This window comes from Protopterus annectens, chromosome 2.part1, assembly GCF_019279795.1.
Source record: "Protopterus annectens isolate FY-2018-M chromosome 2.part1, PAN1.0, whole genome shotgun sequence".
In the NCBI taxonomy this organism is placed as follows: Eukaryota; Metazoa; Chordata; order Ceratodontiformes; family Protopteridae; genus Protopterus; species Protopterus annectens.
In genome coordinates, this window is record NC_056729.1 from 1830791366 (window position 1) to 1830815383 (window position 24018).

Consider the following 24018-nt stretch of genomic DNA (forward strand, 5'->3'; position numbering starts at 1 on the left):
TTTAACTAGTGAGATTTACTGAAGTTAAACATTTTTGGAGTTTAGAGGACATACATTACTTTGTTGCCTATATTCATTTTTTTTGTATAAAAAGCTAAATTTTAGTTAACGGTCAGTGAAAATAAAGATGTAATTTTTTTGCTATCCAAATTCATGGTCTCCTTGCAATCCATCCATGGACCTTGTAAATGGGTTAAAAAAACCCTTCTCTAGAAACTGTTATGCATTTTAAGTACAGTTCACCAAAACCGCAGAGTCCTAATGTACTGATATCATCATATTGACATCACAGTTTCACAGTGTGTACTTCTTACCCAAGCCTGGGGTGCCTTCTGTGCGGAGTCTGCATGTCCTCCCTGTGGTCACGTGGGTTTCCTCCAGGTGCTCTGGTTTCCTCCCATATCCCAAAGACATGCTGTAGGTGGATTGACTACTCTAAATTGGCTCTAGGCATGAGTGCGTGTGTGTGCCTTCAATGGAAGGTTGGGCGCCGGGCTGGCAACTCGACACTGTAAAACTCCACTGCCAATCATGAGTGGACAGGTGATCCACTGTGGTGACCCCTAACCAGGAAAAGCCAAAAGAAGAACACTTTCTTACCCAAGCCTGGAAGGAAGAAGAATGAGAGTAATACCATGGTTATCCTCAGTTAAAGGATTACTGACATCCAATTTTTGCTCAGTTAACATTATTACTTGCTACTCATTAATTTCAAAATTGTGGCAGAGTTGAGCAGTTTCTACATTTTACACAGAACTCAGTTGCAGTGATTTCTCCAGGTTTGATAGTGGCTGCACCTTTCACTGCCTAAACTTAAGTACCAAGAGGCTTAGATCACATCTGGTGAAAATGATTCATATGGTTGTAGGATATTTTTGTCTTTTTTATGCCATGGGATTTACATGATTTTCATAGGAGATATGGTAAAGATGTTGAGTGAGATGGGGAGAAATGGTTCCTGAGGTTACTCATAGCACTATGGAGAAAAAGGCATATACCAGAGGACTTGAGAATAAGCATACTAGTACCAGTGTTCAAGAGCAAATGGGACATTCACTACTGGGCAGTACAGAGGTATCAAACTCCTGTCACACTGCATGAAAGTTCTGTAGTAGGTAATTGATAAATGAATACACAGAGTAGTAGAAAGTAAGATGTGAGATGATCAGTTCAGATTCAGATTAGGATGCAGAATGACTGACCTGATGTTCACAGTGAGACAGATAGTTGAGACGAAGCTAGAGATGATGAAAGAGTTCAAGTGGGCGTTCCTAGACTTGGTGAAGCCACATGGACTGGTCCAAGAAAGCTGATCCTGGGAAATTATGCAGTGGTTCAAAGTCCCAGAAACACTGGTAAATTTGTGCAGGCTATGCGCAAGGACTTAATGACTCAAGTATGAACAGTGCTTGGCCTTACCGAATGGTTCCCACTAGGAGTGGTAGTGCATTAGGGTTCATAGGTTCATAGGTTGGTATAAGGCTATCGGCCCTAAGGCCTATGCAAGCCTAGCCATAAGAATTCCCTGGAAATTTCTTCCCACAATATTTACTTCTCTGGGCCCCTGTCTAGCAGTGTGACTGACATGATCCCCGGGGTGAATTTCCTATCTCCCATCCAATCATCAAGGTTCCTTTTGAAGAGGGACAATGAGGCGCTCTGCTTGACATGTATGGGCAGTCTATTCCAGAGTATGGGGAGTCTCTGGGTCAGGAACCTATCCCTCCAGCATGTTTTGTTTATTGTGATAAGATTTAGATCCCTGGAGCGTGTGGCTCTGAGGGATTAGGATTTCTTTAAGTGGAGCATGTCCAACAGCTCAGGGTTTGACATGGCCTTGTATATTAAGCAGAGATTGCCTCTGAGTAGACGATATGCCACAGAGTATAGCTGGAGTTTTTTTTAGACGGTCAGCATATGGCATCTGCTTTAGGCCTGTGATTATTTTAGTGAGATATTTCTGTGGCCTTTCCAGCTGTTGCAGATGTCTTGTGAGGTACATACCAAATGCGGCATTATACTCTATAATGGGTCTAATGAGGGATGAGTACAGTGGGACAATGACCTCTTTTTTTCTGGATGAAAAGCCCTTAGTGATGAGGTGTGCCACATAGAAGGATTTCCTGACTGTTGTGGCGATGTGGTTATCGAAAGTGAGACCACTGTCCACTTGTGTCCCTAAGTCTGTCATCACACTTTTGATGTTTAGTGTCCTGCCTCCTGTGTGGTAGTTCATGGGTACATGTTTTTTTCCAAAGGGGATAACTATACATTTCTTGGCATTAAGCTTGAGCCCATGGCCCTGGCACCAGGCATCCATTTCTGTAAGGCCCTTTTGTAGAATATCCACATAATTTGGGGATTCTATAATGGCTCCCATTTGCAGTCCTCTGCAAACTTTGTTAGCCAGAGTCCCTTAGTGTTGGCTTGTACTTCAGAGAAGTAGATGCCAAACAAGAGCGGTCCCAGGACTGAAACCTGAGATACTCCACTTGTCTGGAGCTGGATTCAGAGTCTGCTACTTTTACAGTCTGGGTTCTGTCAGTAAGCCAGTTGACAACTCATCGAGTGACGTAGGGATTTATGCCCATCTTAGTAAGTTTATCTATGATTCCAGAGTGGGGGATGGTGTTGAAGGCCTTGGCGAGGTCCAGATAGGCTGTGTGGACTGCCTTACCCTCGTCCACAGCTCTGGAGACTTATTCGAAGAAGTCAGTCAGATTCAGGAGACAAGATCGGCCCTTCACAAACCCAAACTGGGTGGGGTCCAGTGTTTGAAGGTTGCCAATGTCTTTGTTTATAAGTTCCATGATAATGTGTTCCATGCCCTTGCAGATCAGGCTTGTCAGACTGATGGGACAGTAGTTCCCGGGATCCAAGGTGGATCCTCCCTTGTGGAGCGGGATAACTGTAGCTGTGCGCCACTCAGTGGGCATGAAGCCTGAGGTGGGGCTATGATTAAACAGGACACTTAGGTGGGGTGCCAGTTCATTTTGTAGTTCATGTAGTACACAGCCTGGGATGTGATCTGGTCCCATGGATGCTGTATTCTTAGCTTTGGAGAGTGCTATTTCTACCTGTGTGGCTGTGATTATCGGAATTTGGCAATCTTTTGGTATTGAGATGAGCCCTTTAGGGGGTGAGAGGGGGGTGAAGTTGGCACTAAATCGATCTGCCAGGATATTGGCAATATCCTTGGGATCAGTATATTTAATGCCATTCTGTTGTAGCTCAGAGCAGATCTGAGCATTGCTATTTAGATTCTTGACATAACTATAGAATGCCTTGTGGTTGTCTTTGGAATCTTTGGCAATTTTATTTTCGTAACTAGCTTTTGAGGATTTTATGAGGGATCTCAGTTTCTTACTGAGGCTGGTGAGGGAGTTTTTTGCATCCTGGAATTTTCCTCTTTTCTGCAACAGTTTCTTAATTCTGTTGTATAGTTTGTTTATAGCAGGGGACCACCAGATTGGCTTCCTTTTTTTGGAGAAGATCATCTTGATTCTATTTGGTATGGCACGATTCATGTATGAGTGGATGTGCTCGTACAGTGCCTTAGTGTAGGATTCTGCAGTCAAACTTTCAGATCCCTTCTGCGTGGGTGTTGTGAAGTTTGTCCCTTCTGACTTCAGGAGCACGAAGTTGGCTTTGGAGAAGTTTTTAAGGAGGTTTCCTTACTGGGGGGTGGGGGTGGGATGTGGATGTCAAGGGTGATTTGCTTATGGTCAGTCCTGACCCAATGAGGGGGTGACCACTGGTGTGGAGCATCTGTCTCCCATGTTGGTAATGACCAGATCTAGGATATTGGAGCCCCTGGTGGGACAATGGAATAGTTGATCCAGGGCGTTGGAATTTATAAATTTCAAGAACCGTTGGGAAAAGGAGTTGGTACCCGAGTAGTTTTCCCAATTAATGGCAGGGTAGTTGAAATCACCCAGCATTAGGGTGTTTGGTTGTATCTTAATATTTTCCAGTATGTTTATGAAGATGTAGTGAGAATCTTGGGGTATGGTGGGAGATCTGTAGCAAGCTGCAATTTGGATTGCAGTCTTACCTAGTGTTAGTTGCACCTGGAGAATTTCAGATGCATTGTGTTGGGCAACTAGCCTAGAGGTGTGAATATCCTTGGTGAATATGGACACTCCTCCACCTTTAGTGTTTCGGTCTTGGTTTTGTGGCCGAAAACGTGTGGTAAGAATTGTAGCCTGGTATTGCAGGGGTGCTCTCTGGAGCCTTGAACCAGGTCTCAGTCACTGCACAGATGTCAATGTTCTCCATTTTTAGGAGTGACTCGAGAGTGTGCATTTTGAGGTTTAGACTTCTAGCATTACCTTCAGATTTTGCATGCTTGTATCTGTTACGGTGGTGGTTTTATCCTTTGAACCTTGCCTAAATCCCAGGGGTGACAGGTGCAGACCATCTCTTGCAAAGCATTCTGGTTTGTCAATCATGTCTTCCCAGGCAGACAAATACTGGATCCTCTTTGTATGACACCAGAAGCTTAGCCAATTGTTGAAGTCAATCATTTTGTCCTTATACTGTGGTATCATTCTGGGTGAAGGCAGGATGCTACTCAGGGCTAGGGTCATACCTGCCTGGGTCACATGATCCAAGAGCTCTTCCATGTCTCTCTTCATGTAGTCCAGGGAGGTACGTCTCAAGTCATTCACTCCAGCATGGACAATGACAGAGTCGTATTTGTACTTGTTGGGGAGTGACTTGAGTGCATGCGTTATGTGTCGGATCCTGGCACCCGACAGGCAGCTGACTGTAATTTTCTCGTTGTTCAGCCTGGTGAGTGGAACATCAGTGTGCCTGACTATAGAGTCACCTATGACTAAAGTGTTGGGTACATTGTCTTGCCTTAGGGGCTGTTGTTGGGTGGCACACTGGTGTTGTGAGCTATGTGTCACTATTGTTGTGACTGGTGTTTGCTTGCGTTTCGGCTTCGGAGGTCCTTGTTGCTTGGGCAGGTTAATGTTAAGGGCCTCCGCATAAGTGGGTTTAGTGTTGCTATGTGTGGGTGTTGATGGTGTGGGTTTTGAAGGACTATGAGTTGCTAGAGGTATAATGCATGTGTTAGCCTTCTCCTCTTGACTGTCTAGCACAATATTGACTGGAGAGAGCTTTGCTTCCAGTTTGGCTATGTAAGTGCATCCCTCGCAGGTTGTAGTGTTGGGTGGTAAGAGGAGAGGATTGTCTGTGTACATGAGGCAGTTGCTGCATTGCCCCAGTATGCCCAGATTCACCAGGTGGACAGGAGAAATCACCGGAAGCTGACCCTTGGACATGCCTGTTTAGGTGCTTTTTTGTACAGTTTAAGAGATGTCTTCCCTTACCTTTTTAAGGTACTTTGCAATTGTAGGCTGTTTAGTGCCTATGATTTATTTCTCCTTATTGACAAGGAGAGCTGAGTGCTTGTATCAGTTTCAGGCTTCCTAGTGCTTTCCAGCAGGTTCTAGAGCAAGTGCTAGTCACAGGGATTCAGATTTTTAGTGCTACTACTGAGAAACCAGCTAGTTTTAAGGGAAAATTTGAAGAGCACACTTTCTGGCACCTGGAATAGTTTAACTGTATCCTCGTAGTGCTGCACGATGTGAAAAATGTGCAAACGCATGTGTTTTTAAGCCAGAAAGTTGAAAGGGATAGTAATCAACACAAAAAGGCTAATAAAATTACAATTTCAGAGCTGGAAACCACTCCTCTAGTGTTAGATGGGCAGTACAATGCTCACCAGTCCCACTGGTAGGCAGTAGGACTTCCCTCTACCACAGCAAGGTCTGGATAGCTCTGAGCACAGAAAATAAAGTCCTGAGACAAGCAAGGTCTGGGATATGGACTGGCTAGAAAAGGTGGGAAACAAGCAAACAAGATAGTATATATGTATATATATATATATATATATATTTTTTTTTTTTGTTGAAACAGGCTAAACAATGCAATAATACAGTAAATAAACACAGAAAAGGCTAACCCAGTGTAGTCCTAAACAGTAAATGCAATTAAAACTCTACAAAATTAGCAATTTAAAACTTTTTAAATGAAGCAAGACAAGTGCACAACTGAAAAACAATTTAAGAGGCAGTAACACAGCAGAATAAGTATCTAGTCTACATATACAGAGAAGTCTCTCTCTCTCTCTCTCTCTCTATATATATATATATATATATATATATATATATATATATATAGAAAAGCAGGTAAAACACACAAGCACTTCAGATGCAGTGCAACCTAGAACACTTGAGTTGTAGCAATATTAAGGCAATTACAGTTATAATAAATGCTCTAAAATATACTCTAGATTTCCAAAATGTTTGAGAAGCACAGTCAGAACACAAGGAAATTCAGGCAAAATTTTTATTTATTTATTTTTTTTGAAAGGGAAAAAGGAGAAACAGAAGGCCTTATCAAATGTTCTCTCTGTATTAGGTAGAATGAGCTAGTGACACTAGACTGGGAGGAGTGTCCCGGATCAGATCTACAGTAGGGGCGGGCAACTGCAAAGCCACCAAGTATACAAAGCACTACAGAAAGCCACATCATGAAAGTTTTTAAACAGATAAAGATTTGTAAAGATACAGGATTTTTTTAACTGCAAACAAATCAGTTACCTGTGCAGATTACAATAAAAGTGCTATATATAAATTGCTAGAAACAATAAACTGTATAAATAATTGAAAAAAATAGGATACTTATATATCTCAGCTAAGAGTTGGAGTCAACACCTCTCATCCACTCTGCTCAGTGTGTATAGACAGAGACTCTCTCAAAGTTAGGGCTTAAATACCAGAACAACAACTTTTTTTTTTTTTTTTACAAAAACATAAAAGAACCAGCCCCCACTAGCCTGCAGCTAATTAACACAATCTAGCCAAGGTAAAGAAAAGCTTCAGCTAATTCAAAAAAGCACTACAGAAAGCCACAAAATGAAAGTTTTTAAACAGATAAAGATTTGTAAATATACAGAATGCTTTTAACTGCAAACAAATCAGTTACCCGTGCAGATTACAGTAAAAGTGTTATATATAAATTGCTAGAAACAATAAACTGTATAAATAATTGAAAAAAACAGGATACTTATATATCTCAGCTAAGAGTTGGAGTCAACACCTCTCATCCACTCTGCTCAGTGTGTGGTTCAGCTCTGAGCCCACTGCTGTTCATACTAGTGATGGACTACATTAGCAAAGAGTTCAGAGGGGAAAGATCAACAAAGAAGCTGTATGCAGATGATGTGGTATTACATGCAGACTCTGAGCAAGTACTTCAGGAAAGGATAGGGGGAATGGAATCAAAACTGAAGGCACATAGGATGAAACCTAGTATAGATAAGACAGTTATAATGGCAACAAACAGGGGAAATCAGAAGAAGCTGAGAAGTGCGATAGAAGGGAAAACAGAGGAACAAGTATCGGGGGGAGGGGTGGATGAAGAGAAGGAAGGGTCTGAATGAGGATGTTAAAGCTAGAATCAGAAGGGCTGCAGCCAACTGGTGCAGAGTATCAGGGGTAGTGTGTGATAGAAGAATGCCAAAGAAAAATGAAAAGTAAGGTGTACAAAGCAGTGCTGTGAGTCAGTACTGCTCTATGAAAAGTAAGGTGTACAAAGCAATGCTCTGATCAGTACTACTGTATGAAAAGTAAGGTGTACAAAGCAGTGCTGTGATCAGTACTGTTGCACGAAAAGTAAGGTGTACAAAGCAGTGCTGTGATCAGTACTGTTGTACAAAAAGTAAGGTGTACAAAACAGTGCTGTGATCAGTACTGCTGTATGAAAAGTAAGGTGTACAAAGCAATGCTGTGATCAGTACTACTGTATGAAAAGTAAGGTGTACAAAGCAGTGCTGTGATCAGTACCGCTGTATGAAAAGTAAGGTGTACAAAGCAGTGCTGTATGAAAAGTAAGGTGTACAAAAGCGGTGCTGTGATCAGTACTGCTGTATGAAAAGTAAGGTGTACTGCTGTATGAAAAGTAAGGTGTACAAAGCAATGCTGTGATCAGTACTGTTGTATGAGAAGTAGGTGTACAAAGCAATGCTGTGATCAGTACTGCTGTATGAAAAGTAAGGTGTACAAAGCAGTGCTGTGATCAGTACTGCTGTATGAAAAGTAAGGTGTACAAAGCAGTGCTGTGATCAGTACTGCTGTATGAAAAGTAAGGTGTACAAAGCGGTGCTGTGATCAGTACTGCTGTATGAAAAGTAAGGTGTACAAAGCGGTGCTGTGATCAGTACTGCTGTATGAAAAGTAAGGTGTACAAAGCGGTGCTGTGATTAGTACTGCTGTATAAAAAGTAAGGTGTACAAAGTAGTGCTGTGATCAGTACTGTTGTATGAAAAGTAAGGCGCACAAAGCAATGTTGTGATCAGTACTGCTGTATGAAAAGTAAGGTGTACAAAGCAGTGCTGTGATCAGTACTGCTGTATGAAAAGTAAGGTGTACAAAGCGGTGCTGTGATCAGTACTGCTGTATGAAAAGTAAGGTGTACAAAGCAGTGCTGTGATCAGTACTGCTGTATGGTACAGCAACCCGGGATTGAGGCAGTTAAGTGCCTGAGGCAGGTGGTTAGATTCACTCTGTGAGACAGACATTGAAATGAGGATAAATTAGCTTCATTTTCAGAGAAGGTCTAGGAGAAATGATTATAGGTTCATAGGTGTGTACTAGGCTAATGGCCCTGGAGCCTTTACAAGCCTAGCCCATAGAAGTGCCCTGGCATTGTATGGTGGTTCAGGCATATGTGCAGAGAGGGAGAAGACAATCTGGTGAAGAAGATTTGGGACAGATAGGAAGAAGGAAAGAGGAAACAAGGGCATCCAGCAAAGAAGTGGATGGATTGTGAGAGAAGACCTGCAGCAGTCAGGCATGACTCTTGAATAAGGTAGGACAGTAGTATTGAGTTGAGAAAGATGGTGACAGTTGATTCAACACCCTGACCCCATGTAGAAAATGGGAAATGGAGGTTGGTGATGATGATGGATGTACGATTACTGTGGGATCCAGAACATTGATGTTGAGTAGGACTCTTGCTTATACTAATATTACATATCCATGACTGTCTGTCTAGCCACCTGTATCTGCTGCTCACTGTTTGAACTGTTTTTTTTTTTTATTTTATTTTAAGACTCTTTTCAGGGTAACTCAAGAACTTTGGTCTGGTTAAATGACTTGCTTAAACTCGAAGAGAATCTTCACAATATAGCTTATTAATAACACATAGCCTTAACATATTAATTTCCAGACTCTGGTTGTGTAACTTCACATATCTAATGATGCTGTTTGGTACATCTGCTCACTTGCTTTTGTCAATAAGACAGCACTGTGCTTCTCTTGTTTTGACCATTTTGAAAATAAATACCTAAACAGTGTCCACAGTACCTACAAATGGTTGAAAATGAACAAAACGTTGCAGATTTCATATATGCATTGTAAAAGTCCTAGCTTTATTTCGCAAGTTAAGATCTGATTGGGATTATAAATAGTGGCCCAGGTGAATTTCTGTAGATACATCCAGTTTTTGGGGTTGCATTCTTTACTAGGGGTAGTGGTAGCAAAAGCTTACATGATGGATAGGGAGGGAGAGCAAGCAGTGCTAGACATTTTATTTAAGTCCTTGAAAGACGTCTCTGATGCCAGTTCATTGACTGCAGCACTGGATTTTATTGGCAGATGTAGTTATGCATATGATACTGCAGGCATTGAGAATGTAGAGTCCTGCTTATGGGAGCTAAAGATTATGCCAACAGAATGGTACTGACGATGGAACATTACAGAGCAGGTAAATTAGATTAAATCATATCATATGCTCACTGCAGGTGTTGCTGTACATAGTCCCCCTTCTGATTTTGGCCTTGTCTTGGAATCCCTAAATTAGATAGCTGGAAAGCTAGATGTATAGAACAGAGAGAAAGCCCACTGCAGCTTATGTCATTGTTCTGTCATTGTTCTGTGGAATTGCTTGGGCTACAGCTGTAACAAACTAATTGAGGGGCTCGAATGCAGGATAAAACAAGTTAAATGAACTCTTCTTCCTCCTCTGTTTTATACTCTTCTGTTTAAATTATGTATTTTAGGAAACCCACCAAACGGAGCAGCATTCCAGTTACCAGGAAACTTCTTCATATCTTTCCAGGACCACACAGAGCATGATTCTGATGTACCCAGTACAGCTGAACCAAGTGGTCCCAGTTCTTCTTACTGCTACTCCTTCTTTGATGCCATCACAATGGGTAAGTCTGAAGAGACTTACACGGAAAGCTGTTCAATTTTTTCTTACTCTCTGTCTTTGGTATACAGGCAAGAAAAGTTGGACAGCTTCCTGTTTTTAGAAGTTCCATGATAGAATCATAAATTTAGTATGAAGAAAGTTTTGTTATAGGATGCCAACTTATGACCACTGATAATAGGAAGTATGTTTCATATTATTACCTTTTCATTGTAGCACCACCATGTGCTTTTACTGTGGTTTAAAAAATCTGTTGCGACTCCTTGGTAGATTCAAATCACAGCAGTTCAAACACCATGAGTGTCAATACCAATTCTTGCTAAACTAATACAGGTAATTGCTGCAAGAACATGTAAGGTACATGCATGTGTGTGTGTGTGTGTGAGAGCATGTGCACCCACAAGTGCATAGATGTGTGCATGCATTTGTATGCAAAATGTATTTAATTTATTTCAGTGTCCCCCTCGCAGACTGTTAAGATGGCAGAAATATGTGACTTGATTGTCTGCTTTTGATTGTTCATACACTATAAATTATTTCAACACTTCCATCTCCAGTTGCATGACAGTGTAGATAGAATATAGAAGGACATCTGCATATACATATAAGTGCGTGCATCTGTGTGTGCTTTTTCATTTTGAGTTGTGGTTACATGGTTTTCCACACCTTAAGGTACTGAGGCCTTGCCTGTTTTCTTACTCTCCTTTTTCTCTGTTACTGTTAGTCAGTGTTATCCACCATTGGTCCTCTTCTCCATGCAAATCTCTTTTCCACTTCACCATTAGGGGAATCTTCTGGCATTAATGTCCTCCTCCTTTAAAGATTGCCTTATGACCATCAAAATTGTTCAGGCGTGCAATGGAATTTGATGTGGACTGAACTTGATCCATCTGGTAACAGTAGGTCAACACCCACTATTTGCCAGCAACAATGTTGTTCTTATGATCTGTGGCCTGGACAGACAGTGATGTTAGTGGAACACAAAAAGATGCTTGTTAACAGAAACAACACATCCATTGACAGATCCATGTGCCTGGGGTAGTTGGCAGCAGATCACTGACAGATGCAGATCACTGACAGATCCATTTGCCTGGGGCAGTTGGCAGCAGATCACTGACAGATCCATGTGCCTGGGGCAGTTGGCAGCAGATCACTGACAGATCCATGTGCCTGGGGCAGTTGGCAGCAGATCACTGACAGATCCATGTGCCTGGGCAGTTGGCAGCAAATCACTGACAGATCCATGTGCCTGGGGCAGTTGGCAGCAGATCCACTGACAGATACATGTGCCAGGGGCAAGTTGGCAGCAGATCATTCTTCTGTTTTATAAGGAATGTGGAAGGAAAGGTGTCTCTTTAAAGTGAGTCCTCCTTTCTTCCTCTGGTATGTTGCTGGACTGATGCTACCCTTATACTAAGTCTGTCAAGGCTGAAGAGAGATGCCTTTATTTTTTTTCTAAAAGATCAATATTTCCCCCTAATTTTGATTTGTATTGTATGAGAACAGATGCATTACACTAGTTTACAAGAACATTTTCAACAGTTCAACAGAAACTGCAGTGTTACCTTCAATGATGGACTTCAAGTGTCACATACTTCCAATGCCACATTACAGGTTGTCCCAGAGTATTTTTATTTAAATAACATGTACCAGCAGGATTTAACATGACTGCACAAGATTTACCTTTCCACTACAGAATATATTTAAATGAGGAGTCAGAAGTTGCATCCTTCAGGTAGATTAAAAAGAATAAAAAAAAAATAGTTAATTGCATGTTGTAACATAACATAAATTCTAACCAGAAAAAAAGTGCAGACTAGTAGTTTTAGAAAATTATAACTTCTTAACACTGCATTGTGTTTAAATGTCAATACGTGTATACCTTGAACAACGGGCTGGTAGGCTATGCATTCCATCTTGTCTAAGCTGCATCTGTATGCAAAATGTTAATTTTCTTATTAGTAATCCTAGCCTCACAAGTCACTGCTACAAAAAGGAACTGAAGTTACTATGAGACATTCTGCTTCTCAGAGTGAAGTCAATAAATATATGCATGCAGACTGAGATATCATTTGATGTTTCCAATTTGACTTCATTTTTTTTCTATCTTTTTCAACTCTTAAGTTTCTCCTGGAAATAATTTCTACTTTGTTGAGTACTTTTTTCACAAGCTTAAGGAATTTGCATGTCTTTCTTATGTCAAGTGGGTTATTAGTTGTAACTAGGCTAGTTTCAGCTTTTTACTGGCACATTCTGTTTAAATTGTCACAATGACAACCCATATGGTACTGGAAGTTTGGGATCTTCATGCTTTGTGAAACATGAAGTCCATTATTGAAGCACTCGGGACTCCTGCCAACACTGGAACATTTAGGAAATATTCCAAGGCAAACTTATATTATTAAGTGATAGCCTGGCAACATTTCAAGCCCTGTCCCCAAGCCCAAAGAACGCTGCTGCCTATGCAGAATTGTTCACAGAGACCCTATACAATCATGTCAATTAATGCAGACAGACAGCTGTGCCTGTCAGGAATAAACACAAAGGAAACACAAAAAACAAATCTCCCTGGTGGAATCACAATATAAATAAGTTGTACACCAAGAGGAAGTGGAACACCCAGCAGGATAAAAAGGTATCTCTTCAATCTAGACATACAACTCCGAGGACAAATCAAGTCTAACAAAGTCAAATTTGAGATAAAAATAGCTTCCCAGTCCAAAAACAGCCATAAGACTTTAACTATGTCTGCAACCTTAAAGGGCAGTACACAATAATGTCCAGAGCTAATTGTAAATGAAGCCACCTACACTTAGCCAGAAGATGTAACAAGTAAATTGGATGATAAATTCAGCTCCAGTTTTATTCCCCCTGTCTCTCTCCCCCAGCCACCCATCTGGGAATACCATCAAACATAACTCCCCAACTATCAATAAAAATCTGGTCCTCGACACGCTGTCCAAGGCCAAGAATACTGCAGCAATGGACCCCAATAATATCCCAGGATATCGCCTGAAATAGCATGGAGCATGACCTTTCAGGAACAATAGAATCTACTTAACCATAGCCTGCAGACAGGCTTCATGCCATGCGAATGAAGAACTGCAATGGACATCTCTCTGCACAAGGGTGAGCCATCTACAGATCCCAGAAACTAAAGACCCATAAGCCTGACTAGTCTCGTATACAAAGTCATCATAGAAGTTAACAATGTCATAGGAAATCTCCAAACACTGGATCCAACCCAGTTTGGTTTCATCAAAGGCAAATCATAGCTGCTCAGCCTGGTGGACTTATTTGAGAAGGTCAGCAAGGAAATGAATGAGAGCAGAGGGGTGCTTATGGCCTAGTTTGACCCGGCCAAGACATTTGGGCATTGTAGACAAAATCATAGAATTAGGGATAAACCCCTATGTTACCTGACAGATAGCATGGTGGCTCTCAAGTAGGACCCAAAAAGTTAGGCTAGGGGAATCCACCTTCACTCAGAAAATTAGGATAGAGAAGTCCACCTCCACAAAGAGACCAATCACTAGTGAAGGCCTTCAGGGCACTGTGATAGGTCCATCTACTTCTCTGAAGTCAAGGCCAATGTCAAGGACCTCTAGCTGACCAAGTTTGCTGACAATTGAAAACTAGGTGTAATCATAGAATCCCCCAAGATACAAATATCCTCCAAGAAGAGCTGACTCAGACGAATAACTGGTGTCAGTGCCATGTACTAAAACTCAGTGCCAAGAAATGCATAATAGTATCCTTTGGGAAGTCAGACACCTCTGGAAACTACCTCATTGAAAACTTACCCCCTAAGAGGAGATGTATTAGTCAGGGATTTGAGGACATATGCAGACAGTAACCTGACCTTCAATGATCACATATCTAGGGTAGGAAGAAAATCATTCTATGTTGCACAACTTATAAACACTGGTATGAAATCTAAGTCCAGGGAAGTCATTGTTCCACTGAATTAGGCCCTCATCAGACCAGTCATTGAGTTCAGCCCTCATTAGTATGTACCTGACATGGCACATGCAACAACTGGAATCTCCAAAGAGGATTCTCACAAAAAGGATTCAGGGCATAAACAAATTTCCCTTGTGGATCGCCTGAAAGTCCTATCCCTGTACTCAGTCTCCTACAGACTGCTGAGGGTTGATATATGCCTGGGAATGCAAGGCATCCTTGGATCTTGCTCTGAAGAGCTTTCATATCCGCAAAACAAATAGCATCAGAAGTACCCAATCTAAGGACTGAAACCTTCCTTACAACATAAGTAGGACATGTTGTAGGTACCAGTATGTGTCACAGAGATTAACCTTTCTCTGGAACAAGCTTTACATCCACATGAAGAAGAGTTTTTTCCCTAACCCAATTGAAGCATAATTTGGACCAATTGATGGGGACTTAGGAATTCACCTCTGTCTGGCACCTATGTCCCTAATGGACAGAGGCAGCCTGTAATATGCTTGACAACTCAATCCCTAATCTACATATACCCCACAGAATAATCTTAAGGCTCCCAAACTTGTCAGATATGTTTGGTATGGTTGGAAAGACTTAAAAAGGCCACTGTGGTTGTTGGCCTAGTATACATATATGAACTTATTGGTATTTTCTGGGATTTCTCTCATATCTGAAAGATGTGCAGTGGTGCAGCAGTAACATTGTCGCCTCACAGCAAGAGGTTCTCTCCAGTTCGATACTCGGCTGGAGTGCCTTCTGTGCGGAGTCTGCATGCCTTCCCTGCATTCGTGTGGGTTTTCTCTGGGTGCTCTGGTTTCCTCCCACTTTCAAAGACGTGTATCTGGAGTGTTTCTCCCCGGGTCTGTGCTGAAAACTGGCTATGTTGCAAGTCGGAATTTCCCGGTTAAATGTTAAATAAATAAAATGTATGCTGGTCATCCCTTAAATTTCGTGTATGTGTGAGAGACTGTCTTATGCCCACTGTTCATCAGGATAAACTCAGGCTCCTCTCTCAGACGTGACTAAAGTAAACTAGGTTTTAGAACATGAATCACCTGTTGCGTCGCCTGTTGTATTTTTTAGTTTATTCCAGTTTTCCTAGTAGTGTTGCTGTCACATTGCATTTTTGTTGCTCTGTTTATTTTGCTCTTGTTTCTGTTTTGACTCTTGTCTTGCTTTTTCATTTAATTTCACATCCCTGGCTTCTTTCACATTCATGTCCATCTTTTAATTTATGTATGATTTGTAACAAGGTTTTCCTAATTCTGTCCTCCTTGCTTTCTTTCTTTTTGGTTCTAATATTCATAGATGTTCTGTATTTATGGTTATATTCCCATCTGTGTTGCACCTTTGTCATTTCCTTTTTCTGTCTTTAGAGCTGTTATTTATTCCAGAGTTGCTGTCTTCATACACAGATCAGATACTTTTGCATCCTTTTTCTACACTCACATTTTATTTGAGTGTTATTGTTATCATTCTGTAGCAAAAGATCGCTGAGAAACACTACTTTCACTGAGGGTGCACACTTTGTGGATATAGCAGTATTAGCTGGCACTGGTATCCCAAGAAGGTCGTTGAAGTTCACAACAATTGTGAAATCGTGATTTATGTGGTGTCACTCAGGATGCTTATTCTAGAGGCACTGGGTCAGGTACACACAGCACACCACATCTGATAATGTTTGTCATGTCAGGTTGCCTTTCTTTAACCTATTCCCCCAGACTCGCCAGTGTGAATTAAAATGCGATTAATTAAGAAAAATATGTTTTACTTACTCCCCTCTTTTTTAATTTTTTAATCCAGAAAAGGCTGACTGAGCCCCAGTAGTCCCTTTTCAATAACATCCTGGGGAAGAAAAAGCTCCTCCGATAACATGCAGAAAGTAGAAACAGTAACTGATAAATATTTCAAGCACTGGACACAGGCATTTGGATTGCACAATATCTATTCAAAGAATATATAGAAAGACATAGATACAGTATTTGAGATTTGGTTTGGATTTGTACATGTGTATTATTTACATACGTCCAACATTTCTCTATGTGACAGGCAGTGAATGGGAAAGATAAGTTGTAAGTATAGTATTTAATTCAGAAATGCTGGACATTTATTTTCATGGTATATAATAGAAAAAATATATAGAGAAAGGAAAATGTGTCATATAATTTTGGAGAAGTATAGACAGTGAAGGAAGTTAGAAAATGATTGTGTAGGTGATGCTGTAGGGGTAAGCAATCAGGATAGAAATGCTGGAGGGTTTGCACAGAGAGGACTTGGGGGTTAGAAAGAAAAGTAAAGGAAAGGTTATGAGACAAAAATGTATCTAATAAGATGTATTGAGAATAGTTTGGGCTGGTGCAAGTGAAATGTAATGTTTTGTACAGAGACGGTTATTATTTTGGATTATACATTTTATACTTAAGAGGTGTAGCATTTGGTTCCTTTTTAATTTCTGTTGGGATGGAATTCCATAACTTTAACAAGTAGGAAGAATGTAGAGAGTCTCCAGACTGATCATGCTTTGGTTTTGTGCCAAAGGTGTTTATGTTGGGATATTATAAACCTTTGTGGTTTGTTGTAGAATTGTACAGATTCTTGCAGTGCAAGATATTTATATAGTTTGTGTAGTACATGACGAAAAGTTTAAAATCGTGTGGATGTTAGGCTGTTTTGTAGATATAGGCAGTTTAAGTTGTTTCAAGTCTGACAGTGATGTGTTCTGCTTGATTTGTAGTATATTTGGCAATCTTACTGTAAGTTTGTTCTGATTTATGGATCTGACATTTTTTGTAGGTGTAGTAGAACAGATGAGGTGTATAGTAGGGTGGATTGCAAGAGTGATGTAACAGCTGTGTATACAGCTTCGATTAAGTATGGTTTGACCTTATATAAAACTCTTAGATATGATAGGGTGTATGTGCTCATCATATTTAAGTTTGTTGTATGATGATATATAAGGAGGTATTTTATGAGATACATGTTCTATTGACAGTTTTGAAATCCAGAGTTTGGGATTGCTGTGTATGCAAGGTCAGCAGGATAAGTTTAGTGTTTTCAGCATTGAATCATAGCTGGAAATCTTTAATGTGTTCCTCAAAGGTGTGGAGTCCTTGTTATGTTAGGTTTTGTAGGTGAAAAAGGGTGTTTACAAAGCATATAATTAACAGTATTTCATACTCAAGATGCAAGCATCTAAGAGAATGATTTTAATAGATTAACGTTTTCTCTTGCTACTTTATCTGATACACATTTGCTGCACTGACGTTTAAGCTTTGCACTTATTGTAACTGGTATTTATCTTATTCAGGCTATAGTGGAGTAGCAGAGGTTCACAGAAAATTTTGATTTGTTTAAACATATTTTTTTTCCATGGGGACAGCATCAGATATGAACGCCCAGATCCACTCTTGAGTAGCAGTCGCCAGCATGACAGGAGAGCCATTTTTAAATATTTTAAAGGTAAACACCTATGCTGCCACAGGGATACAATAAATGAAAGAACTGAAAATTTATAAGGAGGCTTTTTGTTCAGACTACCCTACAGATTTAAAGACCTGACCTGGCACATACAATAACTGGAATGTCCCATAGGCTCCTCACAAACAGGATACAGGACATAAACAACTTACACTCATGGACTGCGTCAAAACCCTGTCCCTGTACTCCATTTCCTACAGACTGTTGAGGGGTGATCTATGCCTGGAATGCAAGGCATCCTTGGATCTTTGTCTCTGATGGACCTTCATATCCACAAAACAAATAAGATTAGAAATACTTAATTGAGGGACTTAAACCTTGCTTGCAACATAAATAGGACATTTTGTAGGAATCAGTATTGTGTCTCAGAGAACAGTCGTCCTCTGGAGCAAGCTTTATATTTATGTGAAGCAGAGTTCCTTCCTTCACAATTCAACCATAAATTGGACCAGTAGATGGGGGATAAAAGATTCACCCCTCGTCTGGTACCTATTCTCCTGTTGGGTGTTTATATGACTTCAACCTGTTTTTGGAAACTTGAAATTCATATGGTCGACCATATGATAGAGTTTTCAAAAACTCAAAATTAAAAAAAAGTCTGTTTTTGCAGGGGACAAGCCTTTTCCCCATTATAGTGAGATCTCAGAGTTGGTATATATAATTTGCAGGGATGTGGGGGGAGTGCTTGCAGCTTGCCTCCCTGCAAAAACATAGATTTGTTTTTTTATTTTCTTTCGAGTTTTCAGAAACTCTATCATATGATCTCGACCATATGAATTTCAAGTTTCTGAAAACATAATGAAGTCATATACACCCCTTAATGTACAAAGGCAGCCAGTAAAATGTTTAACCACCCAATTCCTAGCCTGCTCCCTAGAATAATCTTAAGGTTCCTAAACTTGTAAGATACATTTCGGATGCATGGCTATTCTTAAAAAGGCCCCTGTGTCTTATTCAGAAGAACATCATTTAAGTAAATAAATGCATTACAGTGTATGTGACAAATAACAGACAAAAAGCTGAACAGTCACAATATTAATTAAATGTTCAAACCTGGTTGATCATCTGTACAGTTGTAGTTGAAACATATTTCAGCTGACATATGTCAGTGCTTGTCACCTTCTTCAGTTTTGTCTTGTTTTCAAGGATTCTCAAAGTATGTAGAACATTGGTGGATTTTCCTTTATGGAATGGTATTTTGTATGTTTTCAGTTTAATTGAAGTTGTCATTTTAACTGATCTACATGACCAATCAAGGCAAGCACAAACATGTAAAAACACAAAAAATGGTGGTGAAGCAATAAACCTAAAGGAAACCAGTTTATTTAGCACTTTCTTCCACTCAGTACACAGGACTTCTTCAGAATAAAATACCACATCCCTCTACAAACTTGTATACATACAAAACAGCCTTAATAAATGCCCAATTAAAACACATTGTTGATTATTAAGGCAACAGTCCATTTCCCTACTCAAATATATACACACACAGACAACTATAATATAAAAACTCTACTTATACTAATGCATTTTATAAAAACATTATTAATAAAAATAAGTTCAAATATGCATAGCAGCCTTTAATTTTAATACACTAGAAATGGAAATATATTAATTTATACCAGGAAAGCAGTTGGCTCTAGTTTGTAATTGCCATTTACATTCCAAAAATTCTAGGAAGTCCTCCACCAGACCTCCTGTCTGGCCCAAGTCTGTCCTATTAATAACACAAAATCTGAACCTATGTCCAGCATTCTGCACCAGATGTTTATATAAAGCATTTCTTTAATCTTTCTTTGTAATATCATAGTTGTGTTGGTAAACTCTTTTCCGCAAACTTAACTTAGTTTTACCTATATAGAATGTGGGACAACATAAACACTGGGCTAAATATACCACCATTTTGCTCCCACAATAAGACCTACAATGAAGTTTAATTGTCCCATATCCTTCCACTATCACTTCTTGACGTTCAAGGATATAGGGACACTGTGAACAGTGACCACACTTCACCATTTTACCAGGCCCTTCCACTCCCAAAGGCCTCTCAAGTAGTGTCTTAAAGCACACATCCTTATAAACCAACAACGTTTTTTTTAACCCACATATTCCGGATCCATCCTAAAGATTTTCCAGTTAGATTCAACTATTGCCCTGAGCTCATAAAAATTAGCTTTAAATGTAATAATCGTAGACCTGTTAAATGTTATGTATTGATCTTGTATATTGCTTAAGGCTGCTGGAGTACTGCAACACCTGTACCTGAAAGAGGGACAGAACGTCCTAGTTCTCTTTTCACACTCACCTCATTAAAGATGTTGAATAAAAAATTCTCAGGATATCCCCTCACTTTAGACATATTAAACATATATACACACATAAACAATTTATCATACTCTATTCAATTCCTCTCCCCCAGTGATCATCCTAGCCAACCTCACACACTGTTCTTTCACTAATGCTTTCTTCTGGTGGCTAGGATGCATGCTATGAAAATGGAGAAAAGTATTTGAATAGGTGGGTTTACGATAAATTGTAGATTCGAAACAATTCTTTGACCTGTTAATTCAAATAGCAAGGGCTAGGAAATTAACTGAATTACCTTGTACATCCATAGTAAACGTAAGAAAATTTGTAGTCATAAAATTCATTTAACCTCTGCTCACTGTCCTTCCAAAAGAATATTATATTGTCAAGGAATCTTCCATACAGTACCCACAAATCTTTAAACACAGAATTAACTACGTAGTTTAGCTACCAAAATGAAAATGCTGTATTTGCAAACACGGGGGCACAAATTGCCCCCATAGCTACCCCTTTCTTTTGTCTGAGCAATTGGTTTTCAAATACTAAAAAGTTTGGTCATAAAGTTTTTCATTATCTCAGCTTTATTCCTGTCAACACCTGCATGAAAGACTAAACAGTCATTAAACCAGTCCATCCCTACATCATGTGGGATAACAGAATATAAATCCTGTATATCCATAGTAACAAATATCAAATTGTTACATAACAAAGTGCCAGATATTTTACTGAAAAAATCCCATGAGTCCCTCAAAATGCAGGGGTTTATTAACAAAAATATTCTTCAAATCAATGTCCAAAAACTTGGCTAAAGAGAATGTCTTGGATGCTTTATCATCTACTATAGGATGCATTGGTGGATCAGTGAGACTATTATGAATCTTAGGAATGCCAAAAATGGTGGGGATTTTAGGGTTATGGACCATGACATAATCGAAGACCTCCTTGGTAATCTCACCATTAAGCAACATATCTTCTAAATAAAGATCGATGTTCCTATATGCTATATTCAACTGATTAATAGAAATGTCTTCATAAGCTTCTGTATAAAGCAAACTCAGCATTTTATTAATGTAGTCATCTAAGTCCATAACCATTAAACCCCCACCCTTATCTGGTTTCATAATCCTAATTTTATTGTTCACAATTTCACGTAACAAAAGCTTTTCTTCATTAAGGTTTTCAACAACAGGCACACTTGCGGGAAAATTAAAAAAACTCCTGAAATCATTCTCACATAGTTTTTCAAAATTAAAACAATGGGATGCATTGACTGGTTAAGTACACTTGGTCTTTTTATATTTGAACCAAATGCGTCCTCCAAATTATCTTTAAAATAAAAAGTACAGTTCAGTTTCCTGATGAATAACTTAAATTGAATCAACAGCTCATCTATTTTTGCTTTCTGTGTGGGTATAAATGAAAGACCCCCTCTCACAAAGATTAGCCCAGGCACTATCCACATCAGCCATACTATAATTGTACAATTTGAAGTCATTTTTATCATTTAATACAATAGAGCAGTTTACTAATTCCTCTCCCAATGAGACATTGTGCCTCTCCAGTTGTAGGGAGGTTGTGGGGTTGTTGATTGTCCAGACTGTGTTGATAAAATTTCCTGCCCCTCTGTTCCAACAGTCTGTGACCTCCTTAAAGGGGCTGTTCTAAAGGGTATTTCTCATGTTTAGAATTCATACCCTGCTCAGTCTGGTTCTCAATGTCAGTTATATCCATTATTACCAAAAGACTCTATATTTCCCAAATGTGGTGGTGGGGTGGGGTAGGCACAACCTTTTTCATAATCTGCTTTATCCCTTACAAGTTTTTTAGCTTTTTTATTTTTCATTTCCAGTATGCTGTTCTCAATTTTCATTAATAATGCATTATACTGTTCTCTTTTACTGTCAAATAGTAAGTCTTTTTGAATGTTTGTGTCAAATCTTGAAGTTTAATTGTCCCAATTCCTAGCCTACATATACTCCTTAGACTAATTTAAGGTTCCTAAACTTGTTAGATACATTTGGGATGCATGGCTAGCCTTGAAAGGCCCCTGTGTCTTGTTCAGAAGAACATCATTTAAGTAAATAAATGCATTACAATGTGTCTCAAATAACACATGAAAAGTTGAACAGTAACAATATTAATTAAATGTTCAAACCTGGTTGATCTGTACAGACCACTTAGTTGAAAGGCATTTCAGCTGACATGTGTCAGTGCTTGTCACCTTCTTATCCAGTTTTGTCTTGTTTTCATGGATTCTCAAAGTATGTAGAACATTGGCGGATTTTCCTTTATGGAATGGCATTTTGTACATTTTCAGTTTAATTGAAGTAGTCATTTTAACTGATCTACATGGTTTTATGTATGAATAGCTTAGTCCATTTCTACTTAAATGCATGCAATGCTATATTTTCTACTAGTTATTGTTTGTGGTGTGAATATTGCATTTTTTTCTTATTTTTATTTGCTTGTAACTGTTGTCATTGGCAGATTTGCAACATAATGTTTACATATTCAAAGGAAGTCACTACTGGAATGTGTCAAAAGAAGGCTATAGCAAAGGGCCTTATCTTCTACAGAAAAGCTGGCCAGAACTTCCGTCCACAATTGAGGCTGCAGGTGTGTCAGAAGCAGATGGAAAATTCTATTTTTTCAAAGGTAAGAAAATAACCTTAGCTAATGTGAGAAGCTGGGGTATAAAAATGGAAACAACAGTAAAGTATTTCTGGGGAACTAATAAGAACTGAGTTGAGTTTGTGTCCATGGCTTGTGTCCCATTGTTATGACTGTACCAATGCATTGATATGTTTTATTCATTTTTTTTTTTTCAAATGGGTCATCACCATTATTGTCCGCATGTCATTCTATTTCAGATCAAAACAATAGCTCCTCATAATTTGTGGGGCATCAATCATATTAAAGAATCAAAGTAATCAATGCAGCAACATTCTAAGACTAGCCAAGGAAATCGTTTTTAGGTTCATAGGTTCATACTAGGCTATCTGCCCTAGGGCATTTCTAAGCCTAGCCTGAGTGTGCGTGGCTTTCGCCACCCCTTGGAATGAGAATACTATGTCCATTTAGGGTTTAGTTTACTGTGCCTCTGTCTAGTAGTGACACAGAGATGATCCCCAGGGTAAACCTATGATCTCCCATCCACTCGTCAAGATTTCTCTTGAAGAGAGTCAGTGAGGGGCTCTGCCTAACATGGACTGGGATTCTGTTCCAGAGTGTAGGGAGCCTCTGGGTTATGAATCTGTCCCTCCAGCACGTCCTATTTATTTCTGTGTTGAGGTTCAAATCTCTCGCTCTCATGGCTCTGGTGGATTTCGATTTTCTGAGGTGCAGCATGTCCATTAATTCCGGATTGGATATGGCCTTGTACGTCAGGCATAGATCGCCTCTGAGTAGGCGGTATGCGACTGAATAGAGCTGGAGTTTCTTCAGCCAGGCAGCATATGACATATGTTTGAGACCCTTGATCCTCTTGGTGAGATACTTTTGGGGTCTTTCTAACTGCTGCAGGTGTCGGGTAAGGTACATCTCAAATGGGGCATTGTACTCAATTATGGGCCTGATAAGGGAAGAGTATAGGGGCACAATGACCTCTCTTGATCTAGATGTGAATCCTTTCATGATAAGGTGGGTAATATAGAAGGTCTTCCTAACCACCTTGGCAATGTGAGTGTCAAATGAGAGGTTACTGTCAACTTGGGTCCCTGATTACTTCTTCCATACTTAATGGATTACCACCTATGTGGTAATTTGTGGGTACTTTGTTTTTCCCAAAGGGTATGACTATACATTTTTTGGCGTTCAGTTTAAGGCCATGGCTCTGGCACCAGTTATCCATTTCTATGAGGCCTTTCTGAAGGATGCTTGTGTCCGCTGGAGTATCAATTATGGCGCCCAGTTTGCAGTCATCTGCAAACTTTGTTAGCCACAATCCTCCTATGTTTGCTTGCACCTCGGAAAAATAAATGCCGAACAAGAGTGGTCCCAGGACTGAACCATGTGGGACACCGCTTGACTGGCTTAGAGTCTGAC

General features: G+C 39.7%; 1 protein-coding gene across 1 annotated transcript in view; it reads left to right on the top strand.

Annotated features, from left to right (window-relative positions):
* The window catches only part of MMP28 (matrix metallopeptidase 28), a 936400-nt gene that overhangs the window by 875627 nt on the left and 36755 nt on the right, over window positions 1-24018 (top strand). The window contains exons 6-7 of the mRNA XM_044063270.1: window positions 10076-10231; window positions 22462-22629. Of these exons, the coding sequence (XP_043919205.1) occupies window positions 10076-10231; window positions 22462-22629 (324 nt within the window). The remainder of the gene's footprint in view (window positions 1-10075; window positions 10232-22461; window positions 22630-24018) is intronic.